Raw genomic sequence first — 22564 nt, 5'->3', positions numbered from 1 at the left:
ATATTGTTGTAATATGGTGTATAGAATTACATCAGAAAAGGGAGAAATGAGGCAGGGAAACCATTTTAGGGGATTATTGCAGTGTTACTAGGAGAGGAATTATATTTCAAAATTTTTAATGAATTAGCGAAAAAATAGAGCGGTTAGATGGATAAAGGCTTACTTATCCTTATCTGAAGTCAGAATTAGCCATCATGGTTTTGAATGTTCCCTAAATAGTTCTTTTCTGTTGAGTGAGTACTGAATTTACTCTGCAAATGAGTTAGTTCTTAAATGGAAGCTCTTCTTAGCAAGAAAGATGTGTTGAAGGAGATGGTATTAATGGTACCAAGATAAGCCTCAGTTTTGAAAGAGTTCATGTTTTTAAAGAATGGGAAAGATGTGATTTGGGAATAAGAAGGTAGTTATTCTGGGCCTGTATACTGGCTCAAACAAATCTTTATAGAATGAACAGTTGGAAAGTATCTAAGAGGCCATTTGTACCTGAACAAAATCACCTTACAACATACCAATAAGTTATCATCCAGTCAAGACAGCCTGTTCAATTTTTGCATAGTTCTAATTGTTACAAAGTTTTCCTTACATCAAGTCTAAATCTGGTCTTTTGTAAGTCCTCTCAGTCCTAGATCTGTCCTCTTGAGTCCAAGAAGAACAAGTCTAATAATCTCTCTTCCATATTACAGCCCTTAAAAACTGCTATTATGTTCTCTCCTTAATCCTCTCCAGGCTAAACTCTCTAATTCCTTCCATTGATATTCATGTGGCTTGAACTTGAGGACCTGCGTTTTTCTGGTCAACCTCTTCTGTGATCATTCTCCAACTTTTTAGTGTCTTTCCTAAAATGTGGAGCCCTGAGCTGAAAACAATACTTGTGATGTGATTTGACCAAGCCAGAGTATGGAAGAACTATCACCTCCCATAGTCCTAGACACTGTACTTCTCTTAATGTGGCCCAAGCTTACGTTAGGTTTGTTTGTTTGTTTTTTAAAGGAAAGCTCCATTTATTCCTTTACTTTCTAGTGGGTTTTTTTGTTTTTACTATTTTTTTCCAATTACATGTAAAAATAATTTTTAACCTTCTTTTAAAAAGTTTCCAGTTCCATTTTCTCTCCCTCCTCACTGAGAGAGCAAGCAGTTTGATATAGGTTATATATATATATATGCAGTCATGTAAAACATATGTCATTATTAGTCATGTTGTGAAAGAAAACATAGACAAAAAACCCCCCAAGAAAAAATAAACAAGTATGCTTCAGTCTGCTTTCAGACTCCATCAGTTCTTTCTCTGTATGTGGGTAGCATTTTTGGAATTGGGTCCTTTGGAATTGTCTTGGATCATTGTATTGCTGAGAATAGTTAAGTTATTTCACAACTGGTCATTATTCAGTATTGCTATTAATTGTGTACAATGTTCTTTTGGTTCTTTCTGCTCATTACACTTTACATCAGTTCATCTAAGTCTTTTCAGGTTTTTCTGAGAGCATCCTGTTTGTCATCACAATCATATACCACAAAAAATTGGAACACTAATGGTATTATTGGTGGAATTGTGAACTGATCCAACTATTCTGGAGAGCAATTTGAGAATATGCCCAAAGGGCAACCAAACCGTGCATAATCTCGGATTCAGGAATACCACTACTATGTCTGTATCCCAAAGAGATCATAAAAAAGAGAAAAGGACTCACATATATAGAAATATTTTTAGCAGTTCTTTTTGTGGTGGCAAAGAATTGGAAATTGAGGGGATGACCATCAATTGGGGAATGTCTGCACAAGCTGTGGCATATGAATGTAATGGAGTACTATTGTGCTGTAAAAATGATGAGCAGGTGCATGTCAGAAAAATCTGGAAAGACTTATATGAACTGATGCTGACTGAAGTGAACAGAAAATGGTATACAGTAAGAGCAACATTGTGTGATAATTAATTATAATATTAGCTTTTCTCAGCAATACAATGATACAAGATAATTCCTGAAGACTCATGATGGAAAATGCTATCCACATCCAGAGAAAGAACTGTGGAGTCTGAATGCAGATCAAAGCATACTATTTTCAATTTTTTTTTTGTTTTTCTTTCTTGTGGTTTTTTCCTTTTGTTCTAACTCTTCTTTTACAACATGACTAATATGGAAATATGTTTATCCTAATTGTACATGTATAATCTATATGAGGGGACAAGGGAGGGGGAAAAATTTGAACTCATAATATTATAGAAATGAATGTTGAAAACTATCCTTACATGTAATTGGAAAAAAATACCATAAGGAAAAAAATCCAATCATGTACCATAACTTGTTCAGTCATTTCCTAATGGATGGACATCTCCTCAATTTCCAATTTTTTGCCACCACAAAAAGAGGTGTTGTAAATATTTTTGTACATATAGGTCTTTTTTTTTTTCCTTGGAGGATGGGGGTCCTCTTTTGGATACTAACAAAGTAGTAATATTTCTGGGTCAAAAGGTATGCACAGTTTTCAAATTGTTCTCCAGAATGGTTAGATCAGTTCACAACTTTATCAACAGTGCATTAGTGTCTAAATTTTCCCACATCTCCTCCAATATTTGTCATTTTTCTTTTCTGTCTTATTAGCCAGTCTGATAGGTGTGAGGTGGTAGAATTGTTTAAATTTTCACTTCCCTATTCATTACTGATTTAGAGCATTTTTCATGTTTATAGATCACTTTAATTTCCTTGTCTGATAACTGCCTGTTTATAATATCTTTTAGCCATTTCTCAATTGGGGAATGACTAGTATCCTTACAAATTTGACTCAGTTTTCTACATATTTGAGAAATGTGACCCTTATCAGAGAAACTTGCTGTAAAAATTTCCTCCAGTTTTCTGGCTGCATTGGTTTTGTTTATGCAGATTGTTTATTTTTATTTAGTGTAATCAAAATCATGTATTTTATGCATCCTTTAATGCTCTTCATCTCTTGTTTAGTCATAAATTCTTCCCTTATTCATAGATCTGACAGGTGAGCTCTTCTGTGCTTTTCCGATTTGCTTCTGATACTACCCTTTATGTCTAAGTCTTATACTTGTTTTGACTGTATTTTATGTGGTATGAGATGCGGATCAGCACCTACTTTCTAACAAACTGCTTTCCAGTTTTCCAGTAGTTTTTGTCAAGTAGTAAGTTCCTGTCCCCAAAGCTTGGAGCTTTGAATTTATCCAACGACAGATTACTGTGGTCATTTACTGCTGTGTATCGTATGCCTGAATCTGTCCCGCTGCTCCACCACTCTATTTCTTTGCGAGATTGTTTTGATCAGTACTCTGTGTAATAGTTTGAGATCTGGCTGGCTAGGCCACCCTCCTTTATCGCATTAGTTTTTTTGTGTAATGTCAGACTTTTGACTCATTGAGCTTTCAGTCCACCCAAAAAAATCCATAGTTTTGGGGTGAACTACTGTTTCCCCCATCTTTTACTTGTAGTTATTTTTTTAAAACTCCTTAAAACAAAATGAAAAGATTGATAAAATCAAAGGAAATTTAAGAAACTACAATCAAGAGCAGTGGACTTGGACAACAGGTCGAAGCCAGACAGTTTAAGGTCATTGTCGGCTTCTCTGAAAAGAAATGTCCTGGATCCAGTTTCAAAAATCACTTTGAAAACTGGCCAAGTACTAGAACCAAAGGGCAAAGTGAAAAAAAAGTCATTGGTCACTTCCTGAGAGAAACCCCAAAATGAAACCTCTCAGAAATGTCAGAGCCAAAATCCACTTTCCGGGTCAAAAAATATTGCAAGTAGCAAAAGAAAGTTCAAGTAGCCAGGAGTCAGTCAGGATCACATTCTTCAGTTGTTTATTAAAGGAGTAAAAAATATTAGAATATAGCATTCCAGAAGATAAAGACTTTTACAAGACAAGCATTTATTAAGCACCTGTTATGTACCAGGCCTATGCTAAGCATTGGGGAAACAAAGGCAAGAACAGTACTTTCTCTCCAGGATCTCACAGTCTGATAGGGCAGACAACATGTAAACAGCCATATACAAGTGAAATACAGCATAACTGGAGATCATCTCATAAAGAAAAAGCTTCTTGTAGAAGGTAAGCTTCTAGTTGAGACTTAAAGGAAGCCAGAGAAGCAGACAGAGAGAGAATTCCAGGCATGGGGAAGAGTCAGGCTGTGGAATATTGTGTGGATAGAACCATGCTAGCCAGTTTTACTGGATCACAGTGCCTGGAGAAGTAAGGTATAAGAATACGGAAATGGTAGGAAGGGACAGAGTTAAAAAGGTCTTTAAAAGCCAGGATCTGTTTGAACCTTGGAGATATAATAGGGAGCCATTGGAGATCATTATATATAGGATGACATGATCAGATTTGTGCTTTAGGAATATCAATTTATAGCCAGTTGGAGGAGGATGAACTGGAATGGGAAGAGACGAGGTAGGAAAACAACTGGGAATAATTTATCTAACCTGCATGATTGAGCTTAATCTTAAAGGGGGAAAATGGACTTTGAATGAAATAGAGAACTTTTGAGTGTTTCTTATTACAAAACAAAAATTAGAACTGAGTAGAAACTTTAAAATCCAAGCACAGAAATCAGGAAAAAGCTAGAAATAGAAATACATTTGAACATTTGGGAAGGGGCTAAGTGGGAACCACGGGCTTAAATTCAAGGAAGAGAATAGATAAGTTTCCTTTTAGAATCCTGATTTCAAGGTCACATAAGGAATTAAAATAAGACATACAATTCAATTAAAATTAAATGATTTTAATAAAATTAAAATAAGGAAATAAAATAAAACAAGAGGTTTGGGAGTGGTTTTTTTCCCTGCCTTGATGGTCTTGGGAGAAAAGTGAAGGAAAAGGGAATATACAGGGTTATAAAATGGTAATTTTTATTTATTTTGCTTTTTGGAGGGCAATTGGGGTTAAGTGACTTGCCCAAGGTCACATGGCTAGTTTTTGTGTTAAGTGTCTGAGGCCAGATTTGAATTCAGGTACTCCTTACTACAGGCCCGGTGCTCTATTCACTGTACCACCTAGCCGCCCCTGGGAGAAATTTTTATAGCAAGTAATAAGAAGTTTGGAAAACTTACTATTTCTCTTAATTGGGTGCCTTAGCAGAAGATTATGCAAATATGGAAAAAGGACATTCTTTGTATCTCACTCAATCTCATTTGAATCAGGTTAACAGATGAAGGAGGTGTGTGGGCACACAGACATACCCACACACTCAAAGAGCTGAGGTTTCACATACTCATTAGACTGGCTAAGATGACAATAAACTTAAGGGGAAGGTGAGGTTTAAAAAGGAGGGGAGTGTTGGAAGCAAAATATTTGTTTCAGAGGTGGATCACTTGTAAAAGGAGGACTGAAAGGATTGCAAGTGTAAGAACCAGTGCCTGGGATCTAGATGAGACGAGAGCAGGAGCACGGGAGGGGAAGCAGACATTTTGATTGATGAGCACTCATGTTGATCACAGGCCTTTCCTTCTACCACTTTCTTCTTTATAAAGAGTGGAGTAGGGGGCAAAGAGAACATATGATGGAGGGAAATACACAATTATACACATAAATGAAATTGAAGGAGATGAACTCACAAAACAGATTAAAATAATGAAATAAATTAGAAAGCAGAATACAATAATATGTTGTTTATAAGAAATACCCTTGAAATAAAGATTCGTTTAGAGCTAAAACGCGTGACTGGAATAACAATATTAAGCTTCAGGTGAACTAAAAAAAAAAATAAAAGCAAGGCTAGCAATCCATTCCAGAAATAGACAAAGTTAAGAGATAATGTAATTAAAGGACTCTAAACATGAAAAAAATGCTATACTTAATATATGCTGAATGGCATAGCACCTAAATAAAAGTAAGTTGATATATATTATATAATATATATATTATAGGGAGAGATAAATAGAAAACCATAATATTTAGGGACCTCAGTTTACCTCATCAGACCTAGATAAATCTAACAAAAAGATAAACAAGAAAGACATTAAGGACCTGAATAAAATCTTTAAAAGATTCAATGTGATAGTTCTCTGGGGATTACTGATTGGGAATAGAAATAAACGTACAGATTGCTCAGCTATGTTTAGTTCCTTTACAGAAATTGATCATGTGCCAGGATGTATATATTTACTGACCACAGTGTTGTAAAACATATGATCCATAAAAGATTTTGAAGGAAATATTCAAATTTAAATGGAGACTAAATAATTTAGTACTAAGAATTGGTGGATCAAAGAAAGAACTATAGTTGGCAAGAGTACGGAGAGATAAATAATTTGCCCAACATCATATGACAGGTATGTGTCAGAGGTAGGATTTGAACCCTGCTCTTCTTAGCTTTGAGCCAGCTCTCTATCCATTATATACTACAGTGCCTTTTCTTTTGACAGTATTTGACAACATGCAACAACCATTTCTGAGCCCTTTAGTTTTTTTGCATTTTTGGAGGGCAGTTGGGGTTAAGTGACTTGCCCAAGGTCACACGGCTAGTTTCTGTGTTACGTGTCTGAGGCCATATTTGAACTCAGGTCCTCCTGACTCCAGGGCCGGGCCTCTATCCACTATGCCTCCTAGCTGCCCCACAACAACTATTTCTTTATAAAACATTAAAATGCATAAGTATAAATGAACCTCTCATTAATATGATAAATACTATTTAAACCAAGATCCAATAATGTATGTAATAGTGAAATTAGAGGCCTTTCAAATAAAATCAGAAATAATGCAAGTATTACCATTTAACATAGTCCTAGGAACACCTGCTATATAGCTATAATAATAGATAGCATTTATATAGCACCTTTTCTGCGCCAGGCATTCTGCTGAATGCTTTATAGTTATCTCATCTGATCCTCAAAACAAGCCTCTGAGGTAAGTACTATTATTATCCCCATTTTACAGGTGAGGAAACTGAGGCAAATAGATGTTAAGTGACTTGCATAGTGTCACACAGCTAGTGAAGTGTCTGAGACTGGATGTGGACTCAGGTCTTCCTGACCTCATGTGCTGTACACTACCCACTGTGCCACCCGGCTGCTGCTGTAACAAAAAAGAAAATGAGATTGAAGAAATGAGGAATAGAGAAGAAACAAAATTCTCACTTTGCAAATGATACCATATTCTACATAGTGAACCTCAGTAGATAAACGACCAGAGGACATGAACATTCAGCTCCTCAAAGGAGAAGAACTTCAAATAACCATATGAAAAAAATGGTTTAAATCATGAATAAAAAGGGAAACGTATAGTAAAACAACGGTGAGGTTTCTCTTTATACCTGTCAGACTGGCAAAGATAACCAGAAAAAGGAAAAGGACAGTTGTTGGACAGAATGTGCAATCCAGCTAATGCGCTTTTGAAGTATCTCTGAACCCCATATAGCCATTCTGGAAAGACATTTGGAGCTATTCCTCCCAAATCAGTAAACTTTTGCGCACCCTTTTAACCGGGTAGTACCAATACTTGGCAATTTATCTTAATAAAACAAAGGAAGAAGAGACTCATTTGTTCAAAAATAGATATTTCTTTGACTTGTGACAAAGAACAAATTATTATATTTGAATATAATGGAATATTGTGCCACAAAAATAAAGGAATGAAATAAAATAATACTGAATATTTTAAATGCAGAAATTTGTTCCTCATGACTATGCATATTTGTAATGAACTTTGTTTCTTTTGCCTTCTCAATGGGTGGAGTCAGGAAGGGAGAGAATTTTGAACTGAAAATAAAATTCAATTAAAAAAATGTAAAGGGACAGATACAGAAAAACTTGGGAGTACTTGGGTGAAGCGAGCTGATCCAGGAGAACAATTTATGTGAAAACTATAACATTAAAGAAAGCAAAAAAGAATTTTGGTAAGACTTAACTCTCAGCAATGCAGTGGCCACCCTAGAGGACCAGTGATGAAACCTGCTTCCTGTCTGTTAATGGAAAGAAAGGCAAAGATTTCTGGATGTGACTGATGTATAGATTTGTTTTGCTTGACTCTAATGATTGTCTGCAAGGGAGATTGTAGGGTGGGAATGAGAGGGAATTGATGGGGATAAGGATAAAAGCAGTGATGTTAGGGAAAAAAAATTTAAAAATCATCGGTGAAGCATTTAAAAAAGAGAAAATAATGCAAATGTGGAGGGAAAGACAACAGGATAGCTTTGGGACTAATACACTGAATGTGTTAATACACTTAAAAAACAAGCTGTGTATACTAGAGTTTGGCAGTTTCATGTAAAATTCTCTTTTTCTGTTCTTTGTATATGTCAATATTTATTTGCTAGTATTTGTCAGGTTCAGAGTGACCAAAAACATTTTAATTATATAACAAAGTACAGATGTATTAAAAAATTTTTCAGATTTATTTTTTTAATCTTAATTTGTTTCATTTAAAAGCAGAATAAGTGGCAATGTGGCATAGTGTCCAGGAAAATATGAATTGAAATCCTTTACTGGGTGACCATGGACAAATTATTTAATATCTCTGAGCCTTAGGTCTGTCAATACTACATACCTCACAAAATAGTTGTGAGAAAAATGCTTTGTTAAACTTAAATAGCATTCCATTGATGAGAAATGTTATTTTTATTGTTTATAGTCAAATGCTGATGTTTAATTTTACATTGGTTATACTTTTTCTTAATGTATAAGCCTGTCTTAATTCATGATGAAATAGGAAGTCTTTAACATCAACAGTGATTTTTGAATCTGTTTTTTGTTTTCCCTAAGAAGTACTGAGTATGAATTTTCATTATCCTTTCTCTTTTCATATTAGGATGATGATTTTGTAGCAAGGGATGATTTTGATGATGCTGACCAGCTGAGGATAGGAAATGATGGGATATTCATGTTAACTTTTTTCAGTAAGTATATATAGTGATTAGAACCATTTTATTGTGTTTATCCCAGAGAGAGGAAACAAATAGTCTGAAGCATTATCACGTTTATATTTTAGTGTTCTCTCATTTCCTCTTCTCTCCCCTTGCATATTTATGAAAACCATAATTAACGTCTTTATGGGGATGCTTGAGTTTTACACCGGTTATGCTTCCTTACTGTTCCTACCTCTACCTGACCTGTAGAATTAAGAACACTGTGTCTTTACCTGAGTAGTTTTCCCCAGGAGTTCTTCTTTTGACTGAGAGATCAGAGTTGACCTCTGATCAAAAGGGGTTTTGAGTCCTTGTGCTTACCTATCTCTCTCCCTCTTTTCTTCTACCCCCTTCTCTCCTTCCTTCCTTCCTTCCTTCCTTCCTTCCTTCCTTCCTTCCTTCCTTCCTTCCTTCCTTCCTTCCTTCCTTCCTTCCTTCCTTCCTTTCTTCCTTCCTTCCTTCCTCCCTCCCTCCCTCCCTCCCTCCCTTCCTTCCAGGTTTTTTCCCTGGAGCTTCTAGTGGGAGAGTAGCAATCCTTTTTTTTTATTTGCTATATTTAATAGTGAGGGATTTTATTGATAATGTTCCCCAATAGTCTCTTTAAAGATCATGGAGAACAAGAGGTTTGGTAAAGGTAAACATGCTCTTCACAGTTGAAAGAAATATGAAGAACTTGAACACTTTAAATGTTCAGCAAATTATTTGATACCCCAACTTAATCAGAGTGAAACATATTTGCAGGAGGTAAATAGAAAAAGACCCCTAAGAATTTAGACTAGAAAGAAATGCAAATCTACATGTTTAGCAATAAAGTTTTTTCACTTTGGTTCCACAAACTTTTTTTAAACTATGCTTGGCATTGGGGATACAGAAGCAAGAGTAAAACAGTCCTTGCTCTTAAGCAGCCCTTTATTGAGGGATGAGGTTGGGAGAACTGGAGAAGAGTGAAAAGGAGGAATTGACTGATGAGACTTGTACCTAGATCAGTGTAATAAAACAAATGAGGGAGTGATGAGAGTGAAGGAGAGATCCAGTCAGAGTGAGTAAGGAATATTTGAGGAAGGAGAGAACATTTATGAATGGGGCAAATGAGGAAAGGCCACATTAAATTGTGGTACTTGAGCTCTGTCTCAGAGAATGAAAAGGATTCCTAAAGGTTGAAATGAGAATTATTTTCAAGCTGGGGGTGGGGTGGGGTGGTGTAGGATGGAGATAGCCTGTGCAAATACAGGAAGGTGGGACATGGCATGTTGATTTTGGGGAATAATTAGCAGTTCAGTTGACTAGAATATAGAATATATGAAAAGGAATTATGTGAAATAAGACTGAAAAAGTAGGTTGGAGCCATATTGTGGAGGGCCTTAAATACCCAGATAGAGTTTGCATTTTCTTTTAGTAACTCTAAGGATACTGCAGGTTTTTGATTAGGCTGAGGAGTTTGGATATTTTCCTGGGGAATTTTTTAGCATGCAGGACTGGGGTGGGGAAGGAGGTCCTTTCCTGTCCTTGGGAACATTGTTGAAATAAAAAGTTTGTAAATAGCTTTATCTTGTGCCTAGGTTAATATATGTTTTTATATTCTATTTTCTCTTGATTTTCCAGTGGCATTCCTCTTTAACTGGATTGGGTTTTTCCTGTCTTTCTGTCTGACCACCTCAGCTGCAGGAAGATATGGGGCCATTTCAGGGTTTGGCCTGTCTTTAATTAAGTGGATCTTGATTGTCAGGGTAAGTTGTATAGAATAAGAGGTTATCGGGGGAAGAAGTAGAAAAAAATTAAATATTTATTAGCCTTACTCATATTTATTTTTCCCAGAATTTGGAATATACTTTTTGGTTTTGTCTGCTACCTTTTCCTAGCATTAGTACAATTAAATTAAAAGCAGTTGCATTTGATTTATTTATTTTTTACATACATATGTGTGTGTGTTTTATATTTATTTTTATATATTATAATTTGTGAACACACAAATATTCCCAGGATAACATTTTTTAAGTTATTGTCTGGATATTGCTTAATATTCTGGAAAGGGCCTTCCTAGTAATTCTTGGGCACATATATTTTATTGTGTTAGGTTCATAATATGAACTCTTTGTGCTTATTTCTGTAATTAATAACTTCTGCTACAACAACTGAACTGATATTAGCATGTTATCAGAAGTAGTACTTCTGTTCCCACAATTTAATTCTGCCAGGATATTTTGTTTATGCGTTTTTATGGTAGCAAGTAGGATCAAGTAGATTTGCATCAGGATTTTTCACTATCTCAGGATAATCCAGATATCAAAAAAGCTTCTAGAATACAAACTGTAGACCAAGCTTTAAAAATTCTTCTAATTTCAAATTTGATAACTGTATAGTTGCTTTCATAAGTGAAAATATTTTCTGTAGATGGTATTATTCCCAAATGGTCTGTTAATATCTCTGAAAAGTAGAAAACATCAAAAAAAGGTTCCCACTTATAAACATTCCTATTCTGAAAAATTGTTTGTATACTTGTTGCACAAAATATAAAAGTAGACCCCCAAATTGTTTTATTAAGATGTAAAAACTTAACCTTTCTTAGACTGCTTTGGAATATGTTATATTTGCATGACTCCATTACAACCATTGGAACCTAAAGGGTTAACCATTTGTTGTCAAATACCAAATGAACATTTTTGACTAATTTGTAGAAAGCTGAAGTGGTTGAATCAACCATTTAATTTGTCTTCATATAAATTAAGTCTTAGATAAACCCATGAATGAAAGTGTTTTAAAAAGGTATTTTCTAGAAAGAAACTTTAATTTTTAGCACGTTACAAATGAATAATGTATATATACATATTGTTTGAAAGCAAAGTACCATATGAAAGTTATATACAGAGGAATCTGTAAAAATGGAAGCCATGCCATTACATGAATATTTTCCATAAAGTAAACCAAAATTGCATACTGGTGTCAAATTACATTGAGACAGTACGTGGTAAAATTGAAAATTACTTCTACATATATGATTTGGATATATTGTCCCCAAAATTCGCTTTCTACTGAAATTCTCAGCTGTTTTTCATTGTATTTATAAGTATGAAATTCTATTGCAGTGTAATATACCTGAAAATTATTTTAAAATTTTATTTTTTAGTTTTCCACTTATTTCCCTGGCTACTTCGATGGTCAGTACTGGCTCTGGTGGGTTTTCCTTATATTAGGTAAGTATTTGTAAAGTAAAATGGAAAAAAAACCAAACCTCTTTTTTGTACATTTTCAGAATTAAATTATTTTTAGCAAACTTTCCTGAGAGCTTGTTATGTAGTAATATGTTAAAAACAATACCAAATAAATACCAGAAAATGAAAGGGAGAGGTTAAGTGCTCAGGGTCACACATTAAGATCTCAGGCTAGATTTGAACTCAGGTCTTCCTGATTCTGAGTCTAGCACTTTCTTTACTATGCCACCTTAGCTGCCTATCCAAATTTTTTAGAAGCAAGATACCATATGGATTTAAGTACAAAGGAATCTTGGAATCTTAAAATCTTAAAAATGACATGATCATTTTCCACAAACCAAACCAAAATTATATCAGTTGTCAAAGAATTCTATGGTTTTTTGAATAAATGCTGTACTTACAAGTCTCTACTGCCTTCACTCACAAGATATTTGACATACATCTATCTTGCCATCCCTAGTGGCAGTGATGAGGATGTATTTGACCAGTGCTAGACCTGATCTAATATTTAGTGGAGTCATGCCTTACTCTTATCAGTCCAGTAATATTATGAAATACTTACCTTTGTAATAGAATTTCCTAGGAAAAAAGTCTTCCATGGTGCAATGGTGTAAGTAATTCTTGTCAGTAGAAAGAAGGGTGTTGGAGTTGTAGAAATATAATTGGAGGATGGTGAGTTCTTACTTAAGGGTTAAAGTGTTGGAGCAGCAAATACTGTTTCCAAAAATAGCATTTGCTTTGCTTATCTTTGACAGTTAGATTTTTGAAGAGACTGCCACCACCTTACTAGAAAGCTAACGCTTTCTTTTTCCACCAACATGTATCCAAAAATTTCCATGAGGTCTTTTACCAAATAAGGCTTTGAATCACTTTTGGGGGGTCAGTTGGACGTTGACAGTTTTCTGATTTCTTTGCTTTATGTGTGTATATGTATGTATATCTAAGGTTGTGAAAAGCAAAACAAAACAAAACAAGAGCCCCAAATCTCTGCCCTGTGGTGATTTTATTCATTCCTCACCCTTTTGTAAAAGATGGTGAGAAAATGGGCTCAAAACGGCTTTGTAGATAAAGGAATCCTGCCATCTAGTGGAGAGTATTAATATACTGTAGTCAGGAAAGATCAGAAATGATAATGACTGGTCACCAGAAAAATGCTATGGAAAATGGTAAATATAATTCTTAAAAACCTGTAAATTTCTTATCATTCATCTTTAGTGGTTAACTCTCAGAATATTTTTTGAAGCTTAAGAAGCTATTTTTATGAATCTCAACTGAACTGCCAGATATAAATAATGATACCACTTCTGTTTTTTTCTTTATGTGCCCATTTAGGCCAGTTCATTGATATCCCTATCTCTCTTGGGTACATATAAAAAGAACCTATGAAAATTGGCCCCAGGCTCCTTTGGTCTTATTAATTAATAGAAATTATATGAGGAAACTACTTTGGAAATATTATGGAAAAATTTCTATAATTTGATGTCTTTTAGCAGAGATAGTTACAGATTATTCCTATTTCAGGATGGCATTTCTGGTATGTGGCCATCACAAAATATATTTGGAGGCCATCACAAAATATATTTGGAGGAGAAGATGGATTTATGTAGTGATTTTTGAAATTGTGTTTGGGTTTTATTCCTATTGAGCTTAAGTTCTTTGCAGTAGTGATGAAATTTTGTATTTAAAACAAAATCTTTTTAGGTTTTCTCCTGTTTCTCAGAGGATTTATCAATTATGCAAAGGTTCGCAAGATGCCAGATACTTTTTCAACCCTCCCCAGGACCAGAGTTCTCTTTATTTACTAAAGGTATTAAAGTTTTGTTTCTAAGTCATATTCCTAGTATATGTATTTTTATTGCACATTTCTTTTAGTTTTTTGAGCTACATCTAAATGAAATACCTAAATTAATTTTGGCATGTGTCTTAGAACTGTCATATTTTAAGACTTTACAGTAGAATGCAGTAGGCTCCCATGCCTTTGTAGCAGATACCCAAGAATTTGGACCTCTTTGTTGCAATTAAGACTTTAGGGAATGTGAACATATTTCCCCACTAATTAACTCATATTCACCTTTTCATGGTAATTCCTCATGGTTGTAATACATTATCAAGCCAATTTTCTATATTGCCATAAAAATTTCTTTACTGTTTGTAGTGGGAGTAGAAAATATATACAGGTAGACTATTATATGTACACACAGAAGATACAGAGTCCAACTTAAAGGATGTCTCAATGAAATCCTTTGAGATAGAATTCCTCGATCTCACATCTCATGAATGTGATTTAGTTTCTGTCCAAGGTCCTTTTTTCTTGGACCCCAAACAAGTCCAGAGTCCTTAGTCTGCACCTTATTTCATTCCAGGCCAAATGCCCTTTCCACTTGTTCTCTCTGTCTAGCTGTTTCTATTTGTGTGTGTGTATATATATATATATATATATATATATATATATATATGTATGTATCTATGTACATATATAAGTATAAATATATATGTATGTAGTTCCCAGCTTCTGTCAAACTAAGACCTTTTTTCTAACTGTACCTAAGCAGACCTGGGAGCCCTTTTGATTTATTTTTAGGCTATACAGCCATTTGGTCATGCTGGGGAGAAAAAATATTCAGTTATTTTGCTTACTTGTTAAGAATTTATCTTTTTCTTTTAAATGAAAGCATGGTTATAGCAAAGTTATAAATGAAAGCATGGTTATATGTTCAGGGGTGGCTAGGTGGCACAGTGAATAGAGCACTTGCCCTGGAGTCAGGAGGACCTGAGTTCAAATCCAGTCTCAGACACTTGATCACATTTATTAGCCATGTGACCTTGGCCAAGTCACTTAATTCCAATTGCCCTGCCTTCCCCTTCCAAAAAGCTTTAAAAAAAAAAAAAAGGTATATATGTTCAGGTACCTATATAGGAAGGAATATCTATTAGAGTCACTTTTTATGAAAAATCATACAAAGAAGCTAGAGTTCACATTATAGTTAAAGCTGTCTTTTCAAGGGAGTGCTTAAATTTTATTGCTAGGAAATGTTCATGGATAGATGAGTAACCACTGTTGAATAGTCTGTAAAGTCACTCTGAGAAAACTTAGTAAGCTCTTTGTTACATGCTTAAAAAACTTAGCATTTCTTGAATTAAACTTAATGTACACAAGTAGATACTGTTGAATCACTGGCATAGGTTTTAAAACCAGTAATGTACCTTTTATTCTGTTTTTTTTCATGGTAGTATTTTAGTTCTTTCAACTCTAAGTTTAATTCTTAGCCTTTTGGATGCTTTAACCCTTTTTACCTTTGAGTTTACAGTTCTGTTCCCTTGAGGGTAAGAATGAGGGTCTAAGGGGCAGCCAGGTAGCACAGTGAGTAAGAGCACCGGCTCCAGTGTCGGGATGACCTGGGGATCGAATCCCAGCTCAGACACTTAGCACCCACCCAGAAACACCTGACCGTGTAACCTTGAGCAAGTTACTTAACCCCCAATTGCTTAGGGGCGGCTAGGTGGCTCAGCAAGAACATCGGCCCCAGTGTCGGGATGACCTGGGGATCGAATCCCGGCTCAGATACTTAGCACCACACTCAGAAATAACTGGCCATGTAACCTTGAGCAAGTTACTTAACCCCAATTGCTTAAAAAAAAAAATGAGGGTCTAAAACATTCTAGAAATTATGAAAATATCTCTTAATCCATTTGTTACCCAGAATAGCAGGAGAATATTTTTTTCTTCCATAGATTCTGCAGCTATGATGATAGCTTCTAAAATTAGCTTTAATGCTAGTTTTGCACCATTTTGTCCTGTTTATCCTCTACTTAAAACTTAGAACATTACTGAAAAACTAACTCTCAGAAGTCTGTCTCATCAGGTGCTTAGTAACAGTTTTACTCTATTTGTTTAAATGGTCTGAGCCAATCTTCTTTCTTTTCTCTTGATTGTTTGGTTAGAAGAAACATTTAGTCTTCATTCAATGCTTACCAGATAATTATATTCCTCCATCTGCTTAGTTACAACAAATTGTATATTGTTGGGTATCCAGGTAATGGGGAAATTTGGGTTGACTTCATTTTCTTTTTCTCTGTGAAGAGTAGCTTTGATGAGACATTTCTCTAAATTCTATTTTTGTTAATTAGTAACTTTTTATGAAATTCTTGATGAGGTTTTTCAGTGGAGATGCTTAATTTCTAAATTTGTTGTACTGCATGGTTATGATTTGAACTAGAGAAAGTCTTTGGAAAACAAGATTCTTCAAGATAGATTTACTATTTAAATTTTATAATCAGCAGTAGTCCAGAATATTTTTTAAGAATAACTACATTCCTAGCAACTTTCTCAGAATTGTAGGATAGACTTCCATTGAGGATAATATATTGCATTTAATTGTTTCTTTTTGTAAAAGTAACAACTACACCAAATAATCCTTTGGTAAATGTAATTCTGTGCTTCCTGGAATATTTAGAGATATAAAATTTGAATGGTTAAAGCGAAAATAGCCTTTGGAAATCTATTTGTAAGCCTTAGAAGCCTGAACAGCTGTGTTATACCACAGAATTGATTTTTCTTTACCCATTGAAGGGATAGGCGAAATCACACGTTTAAAATTGCATCCTAACTATATTGGACTTAGTGTTTTTATGGTCTTATCTGTGGTATGTTATAATTCATCTATGCCTTCTAATCTATGTTATTCTTGAACACATCTTCCCTTATATTTTCTATAGAGGATCCAGCCACAATATTGTAGGCTTTCCGTTGGTTCCTTATTAATATTCTGTACATACTAGTGCTGAACTTGGAATATGTTCCTCCTTGCTCTCCACACATGATCAATCTACCTACTTTCAGATAATATGCTTCCTCCATGATGTGTTTTATGCCCCACCAAATGTACTTTATCATTGGAAATTATTTCATCCTTTTTACATCAACTCTGAGCCTTTCCATTGTTCTTTGGGTCACCTGAGATATTATTTTTTTTGAGATTGTGGTGTCCATGATGTGTAGTCACAGAGTATATCAATAGAACATTGCTGGTAAAAGGTGTGTGCACTGATGTCAGGGAACAACTTGGGATCATTGAAACAGCTATATGTTTTTCTCAAAATGTGATCCTTTCTCATCTCCTATTGAGCTCTGGACCTATCACAGCATCTGTCAGCATGTTGTCTATTCTTACAGTATCATTAAGCAAAGTTGTCCTGAGGGCCTCACCCAGTATAATGTCATCTGTCTAAGTGTTAAAATCTGGGCAATACGCCTTCATCACTTGGTTTCTCTTGTGTTAGATTAGATTGCAAAACCACTCACTTTGAGGGTTTTGGGATCTTATTGATGATAACCTACAGTGTTTAAGGGCTCTGAAGTATAATAAGCACAATATCATCTTCAGTTTGAGCAGCTAGAGAATCTAACTGTCTGTAGGGACACCTCTTTTGTTTGTATTCATGATTCAAAACAAACATTTTTGGTAAATATGTCTCCTTTTAAAATTCTTGCTTGATGTCTACTTTTAACGTATTATTAAGCAAGCTGTATCATTAAGCAGGCTATCTCTTAGTTTACATTTATAGAGATACCTTCTTAGTGCTTCCCCTACCTTCTGAAGCATATATTATTTGATTGAATCAAATGCTTTTTTGTAATCAACAAGCAATACACATAGCAGGATCTTTTATTGTCTATTTCTTAATTAGCTGTGACTATGAGGACATAGTTGTAGAAAATTCTCTGTGAAAGCCTTCCTACTTCTTATATTCACTTTCTTTGTAGCAGAGAATACATTTAATTGAATAAAATTGGAAGGTAAGCTCTAACATTGTTAAAAGTACTATTTTTTAGAGAAATGATTGGTTTAAATATTAACTCTTGAAAAGAAGGCAAAAGTAGACATGTTTTTGAATAATTTTTCTAGAGCAAAAGAATAAGCAGTACTTGGTACAGAGTAGGTTTTTAATGAATGCTTGTTGATTGATTAAACAAAGGAGTTCCTGTGTTATGCTCTGAGATTTTGGTTAGTTAGTTCTGACAAAGATGTCATTGGTAACATTGTAGAGGATGGAACCTGCTCTTATGGACCAGGATTTAGCCATTCACTAAGTTTTCTACAGAAATTACATAATCTGGTAACTTTCAGTTTTCAGGAACATAGTTAAGACATTAACCTAAAAAAACTTGTGAGCTGCAAAAACTGATGTCACCCAGACTCTACAGTATAGCTTGTGAAATGTACTCCTGGGAAAGACTTTCACTCAACTCTTACTCTTATTTTAACAAACTTCTTATTGACTTTTTAGCCCATAGCAAATAAAAGGGAAGGTGAAATTTGTCATGGAGACTGAGATCCCAGGATCGTAGATTTAGTCATTGGAAGGTCAGCTTTAGAGACCACCTGGTCCAGTCCCCTAATTTTACAGATGAGCAAACAGACCCAGAGAGATCAAGTTACTTGTGGGATTTGAACACAGGCCTTTATTCCAAATCCATTATTCTTTCTGCCACACTAATATTAAAAAAGATATACGAACTTAGAGCAGTCTGAGTCCCTGTAGATATTGTTGTAATATAGCATAGTATATAGCATAATTTATGTTCATAATGATGACTGACTAATTAAAAAAAAGATTAACTTATGTTCAGTGTACTCTACTTAAGGCAGGAAAATATGGAATAATTTTAGAAACATTTCCATACAAAACAGTTAGAATTCTGGAATTTAAAGGGGGTAATTTTCATTTGGAACTGTCTTTTCTAAGCACGAATATATGCTTTTTTGCCTTTTTTTTACTTTTTTCTTAAGAAAGAAAGTTTGTTCTAGGCTTGAATGATTTATTAGAATATGTAACTTTAAAGTAGAAAAGTTAAAATTTCCATTTAAGCCTTGCTGAAAATACATTTCATACAGTGCCTAAAGAAAATTTTATTTTTCCTGCTGAAGGTTAGGAAATCTAACCACATACCTTGTCTTATGGCCTGTATATCAAAGCTTTAGAAATTCTTTCATTTTCACAATGATCTCTCTGATCTACAGATTCAACATAATATTAATGTTCCATAAGATCAGCCTTTCTTATCATTAATTTCATTATGAGCACTTCTGCCTCGTTGAGGAGAAACTTCATTGTGCCCTGGCTAATATGAAAGAGTTTCTTGCTTGTTAGCTTGAGAGTTAAGCATGTAGCTTTTAGTATACATAAGGTGTTAGTATAGTAGTTGAAATCACCCTTTGACAGACTGTCTCAATTTTCTTTAATGTTTGCTGTACGGCTATCCAGACTTTAAGAAATCTAGCTAACCTAATTTACCTAAGCTGAAGTAGTATGAGCCTTTGATGTGAAAGGCCGATGTTGTTATCTGGACTATATCACCTACTTTAGTGAACATTAATGTTGTGACAAAGTAGTACTTATTTCATGAATTTATATACAGTAAGAGAAACCGATAAAAATTAATTTACTTTAAGCAGCAATAGGAATGAATAAAAAATTCGTTGCAATGTCTATAGTATCAACCTACCATTTTTCTATCTGTGTGTCTTTTGCACTTGTTTATTTTCCTAAATGTCATTACACTTCCTTTTCTGATGTGCATAAGCAAAGTTAACCTTTCTGATTTGCTTCATTTAGAACTGGAAAGAGATACCTTAGAGGTATCTTAGAGACCATCTCTTCTAACTTTATTTTATAGATGGTGAGAGAGGGAGAGAATGAGGGATTTGTCTCAGGTCATATAAACAGTGGGGCAGAACTAGGCTTTTGAACTCAGGTCCTCTGACTCCAAATTCTTTCACATACCATGCTATCTGCCACTCTTGTCTTTAAGTTAAGACCAAAGTTTCAAAAACTAAAAAGGGGAGTGGAAGGGAGAGACTTATTTTTCCTGAAATTTCCATCCCGTTCATAAAATGATCTTGAGATTCACCTAGACTTCACTTAGACCTTATTTTTTCATTTGATAACTTATTTCTTTAGAGCATGTTTTGGTAGGTGTGCCATTTTTATAAAACTTAATTTGGTCTTTGCATTCTTGAGTCTCCTGACTTTCCCCCTTTGTGCCACGATTCCTTATGACAAAGTGTTACTACTTTGTCTTGAGGGGGAAATACCCAACAAACAAAACCTTACCACTGATTTAATGGTAATATAGAATTGGGCCAGAAAGATAGTAGTCACAGTATTCCCTAAATTGTATATGTGAGGTTAAAAAACAAAACAAAACCAAGGTAGTCTGATTTCTAGGAGTATACTAAAGTATTCAGAATCACAGAATTTATTAGTTGAAAGGGACTTCAGCAGCAGGCCAGTATACCCCATACACAAAAGGAATTGCTACTAAGCTATAACCACCAAAGGTTTATACAATACAGCCTTTGCTTGAAAACCTTTAAGAATGAGGACTCATACACTTTTGTGTTGGATGCAAAATATTGCTCCCAGAATTCTTTAAATGTGGTATGGATGAATGACTGTTTTCATGGCCCTCTTGTACATGAGGTTGTGAAGACAGGAGCAGTCAGTAATAATAATAGTAATAATAGATTTCTGTCTGAACCCCATTGAAAAGATGAGAACAAAATAATACAATAAATATCTGACATTAACATTTTAGGTTTGCTTTACATACATCATCTAATTTAATCTTCATAACAACCCTATAAAGTAGATAGCATAGCTATTATCCTCATTTTACAGATGAGACCACTGATGCTAAGAGGGTGACTTTCCTGTCCTCACAGCTGCTGAGCACTGGATTTAAATGTAGGTCTCTCTAGACTTTTAAGTTTAATACTTTTGGCTACACAGTACTTCCTGTCACAAACCTTAGGGGAAAAACCTTAGAGAAAGCAGGCACATCCTTCTGTGAATCTCAGTTCTGGAGGCTTTATTAAATTTTAAAATTATGTAATTTAATAATAAATGTTTAACTGTTGACTTGTGACATCAGTGTATAGTAATCCTACAACAATGTTAAGGTGCATTTTTTATGTCTACAAACATCCTGCATTCTTTTGTGCACTACATCCTTCTCTTGGTCAAAATAACAATCTAACTATAGTTTTAATATTCAATATCCTTTTCTGACAGATGTTTTCTGGCAAATGCCTTCCTGCATTTATGAATTCTCTCTCAAGAAGCAACAGGACACCTGCAGGAAGTGAATCAAGACTCAAAACACAGAAGAAATAATCACCTGCTTTAAAAAATAAATAAAGTACTGTTGAAGATCATTTCTCTTTATTTGTTTCTAGGTGTAAAATTTTAATAGTTAATGCAGAATTCTGTAATCATTGAATCATTAGTGGTTAATGTTTGAAAAAGCTATTGCAATCAAGTCTGTGATGTACTAATAATGCCTTATATATTGTTTGTAGACATTTAAAATAGCATGAGCTATGTCCCTATAGTCAGTAGGGGGCAGTCTTGCTTTATTTAATTCTCCATCTTAAAATGAATTTGGAATTAAATATTTCAGTGTAAGATATGTATAATGCTGGCCATTTTGAAGGGATATTCTCAAAAGTTTAGAAAACTGTTAAGACTACATTGCTGCACATGATAACGTATACACTGTTTAAAATAAACCTATAAATCTTAAATTGTGTTTTGTGTACACCTGGAAGCAAAGTCATAATACAAAATTCACTTAAGGTATAGTCAGGAATGAGGGTTCTTTTTTGCAAGGTGTAATACAATTATTAGTCTGTAACCTAAATTTTACAGTGCCCTTTTTCTCTAGTACTTTGGGATTTTGTAAACATTTTCTCTACATATGGTATTGTTGCATTATCAAAGACAAAAGTGACAAAATTAGTAAGTATAATTCTTTACATCTCTCATGAAACAGATTCCTCTTATTTTATTTTTGCTTTGTTATCTCTGGAAATAGAGACTAGAGGATTGGGAAAAAAAGAGTTTTGACTTGGGGACTTTTGAGATGATCCCTAATAAATTGTATTACTTGCTTTTATAATGTGTTAGCAGAAACTATTGATGCGCAATGTAAGTGTAGACTGATGTGCTTCTGCCGAGTGGTAATTCAAATTTGAGTTTTACTGTGTTAAAACTGTAAATACAGCAGAACATTAATAAATGTTACTTATGTAGCAATTTTTTTTTTTCTGTAGACCAGTGTTTAATTTAGAATATAAACTTTTGGTATGTAGTTGGTGATTACTGAGGTACCTGGTTTCTAATATTTTACTAAATGATTAAGGAAATGTCCGATGTTAGTTTTTGAGTTCAGAAACATCATGATATTTAATATGATTTATAGTACCATTGTTTAACTTTTTTTTTACCAGCTTACTGATTATATAGAGTATTACTTTCCTTTCCAGAAGTTATATTTTGAAAGGAGATTTTATGAACAACCCTTTAAGCATTTTATTTTCCCATTCTGTGTTAGATTATATAGATAGAGAAGCAGTTGTTTTCATGGCCAGGTATTCATTAAATTCCTAAAAATACATGTGCTCAAAAATCTGTTTAGGTCATAGTAATTTGAATGAAT

The 22564-nt window shown here is 34.4% G+C and overlaps 1 protein-coding gene across 2 annotated transcripts in view; it reads left to right on the top strand.

Moving 5' to 3' along the window:
* NDFIP1 (Nedd4 family interacting protein 1) overlaps nt 1-22161 on the top strand; it is a 64128-nt gene extending 41967 nt beyond the window's left edge. For both annotated transcript variants that reach the window (XM_069102702.1, XM_069102703.1), the window contains exons 4-8: nt 8758-8845; nt 10457-10581; nt 11979-12045; nt 13765-13870; nt 21139-22161. In XM_069102702.1, the coding sequence (XP_068958803.1) occupies nt 8758-8845; nt 10457-10581; nt 11979-12045; nt 13765-13868 (384 nt within the window). In that variant the 3' untranslated portion in view covers nt 13869-13870; nt 21139-22161. The remainder of the gene's footprint in view (nt 1-8757; nt 8846-10456; nt 10582-11978; nt 12046-13764; nt 13871-21138) is intronic.
* Nucleotides 22162-22564: the final 403 nt, after the last annotated feature.

Source organism: Petaurus breviceps, unplaced genomic scaffold (assembly GCF_028583685.1).
Source record: "Petaurus breviceps papuanus isolate PSGF00001 unplaced genomic scaffold, PetGlider_PUasm1.0 551, whole genome shotgun sequence".
NCBI lineage: Eukaryota > Metazoa > Chordata > Mammalia > Diprotodontia > Petauridae > Petaurus > Petaurus breviceps.
This window is presented reverse-complemented; position numbering and strand designations above follow the sequence as displayed.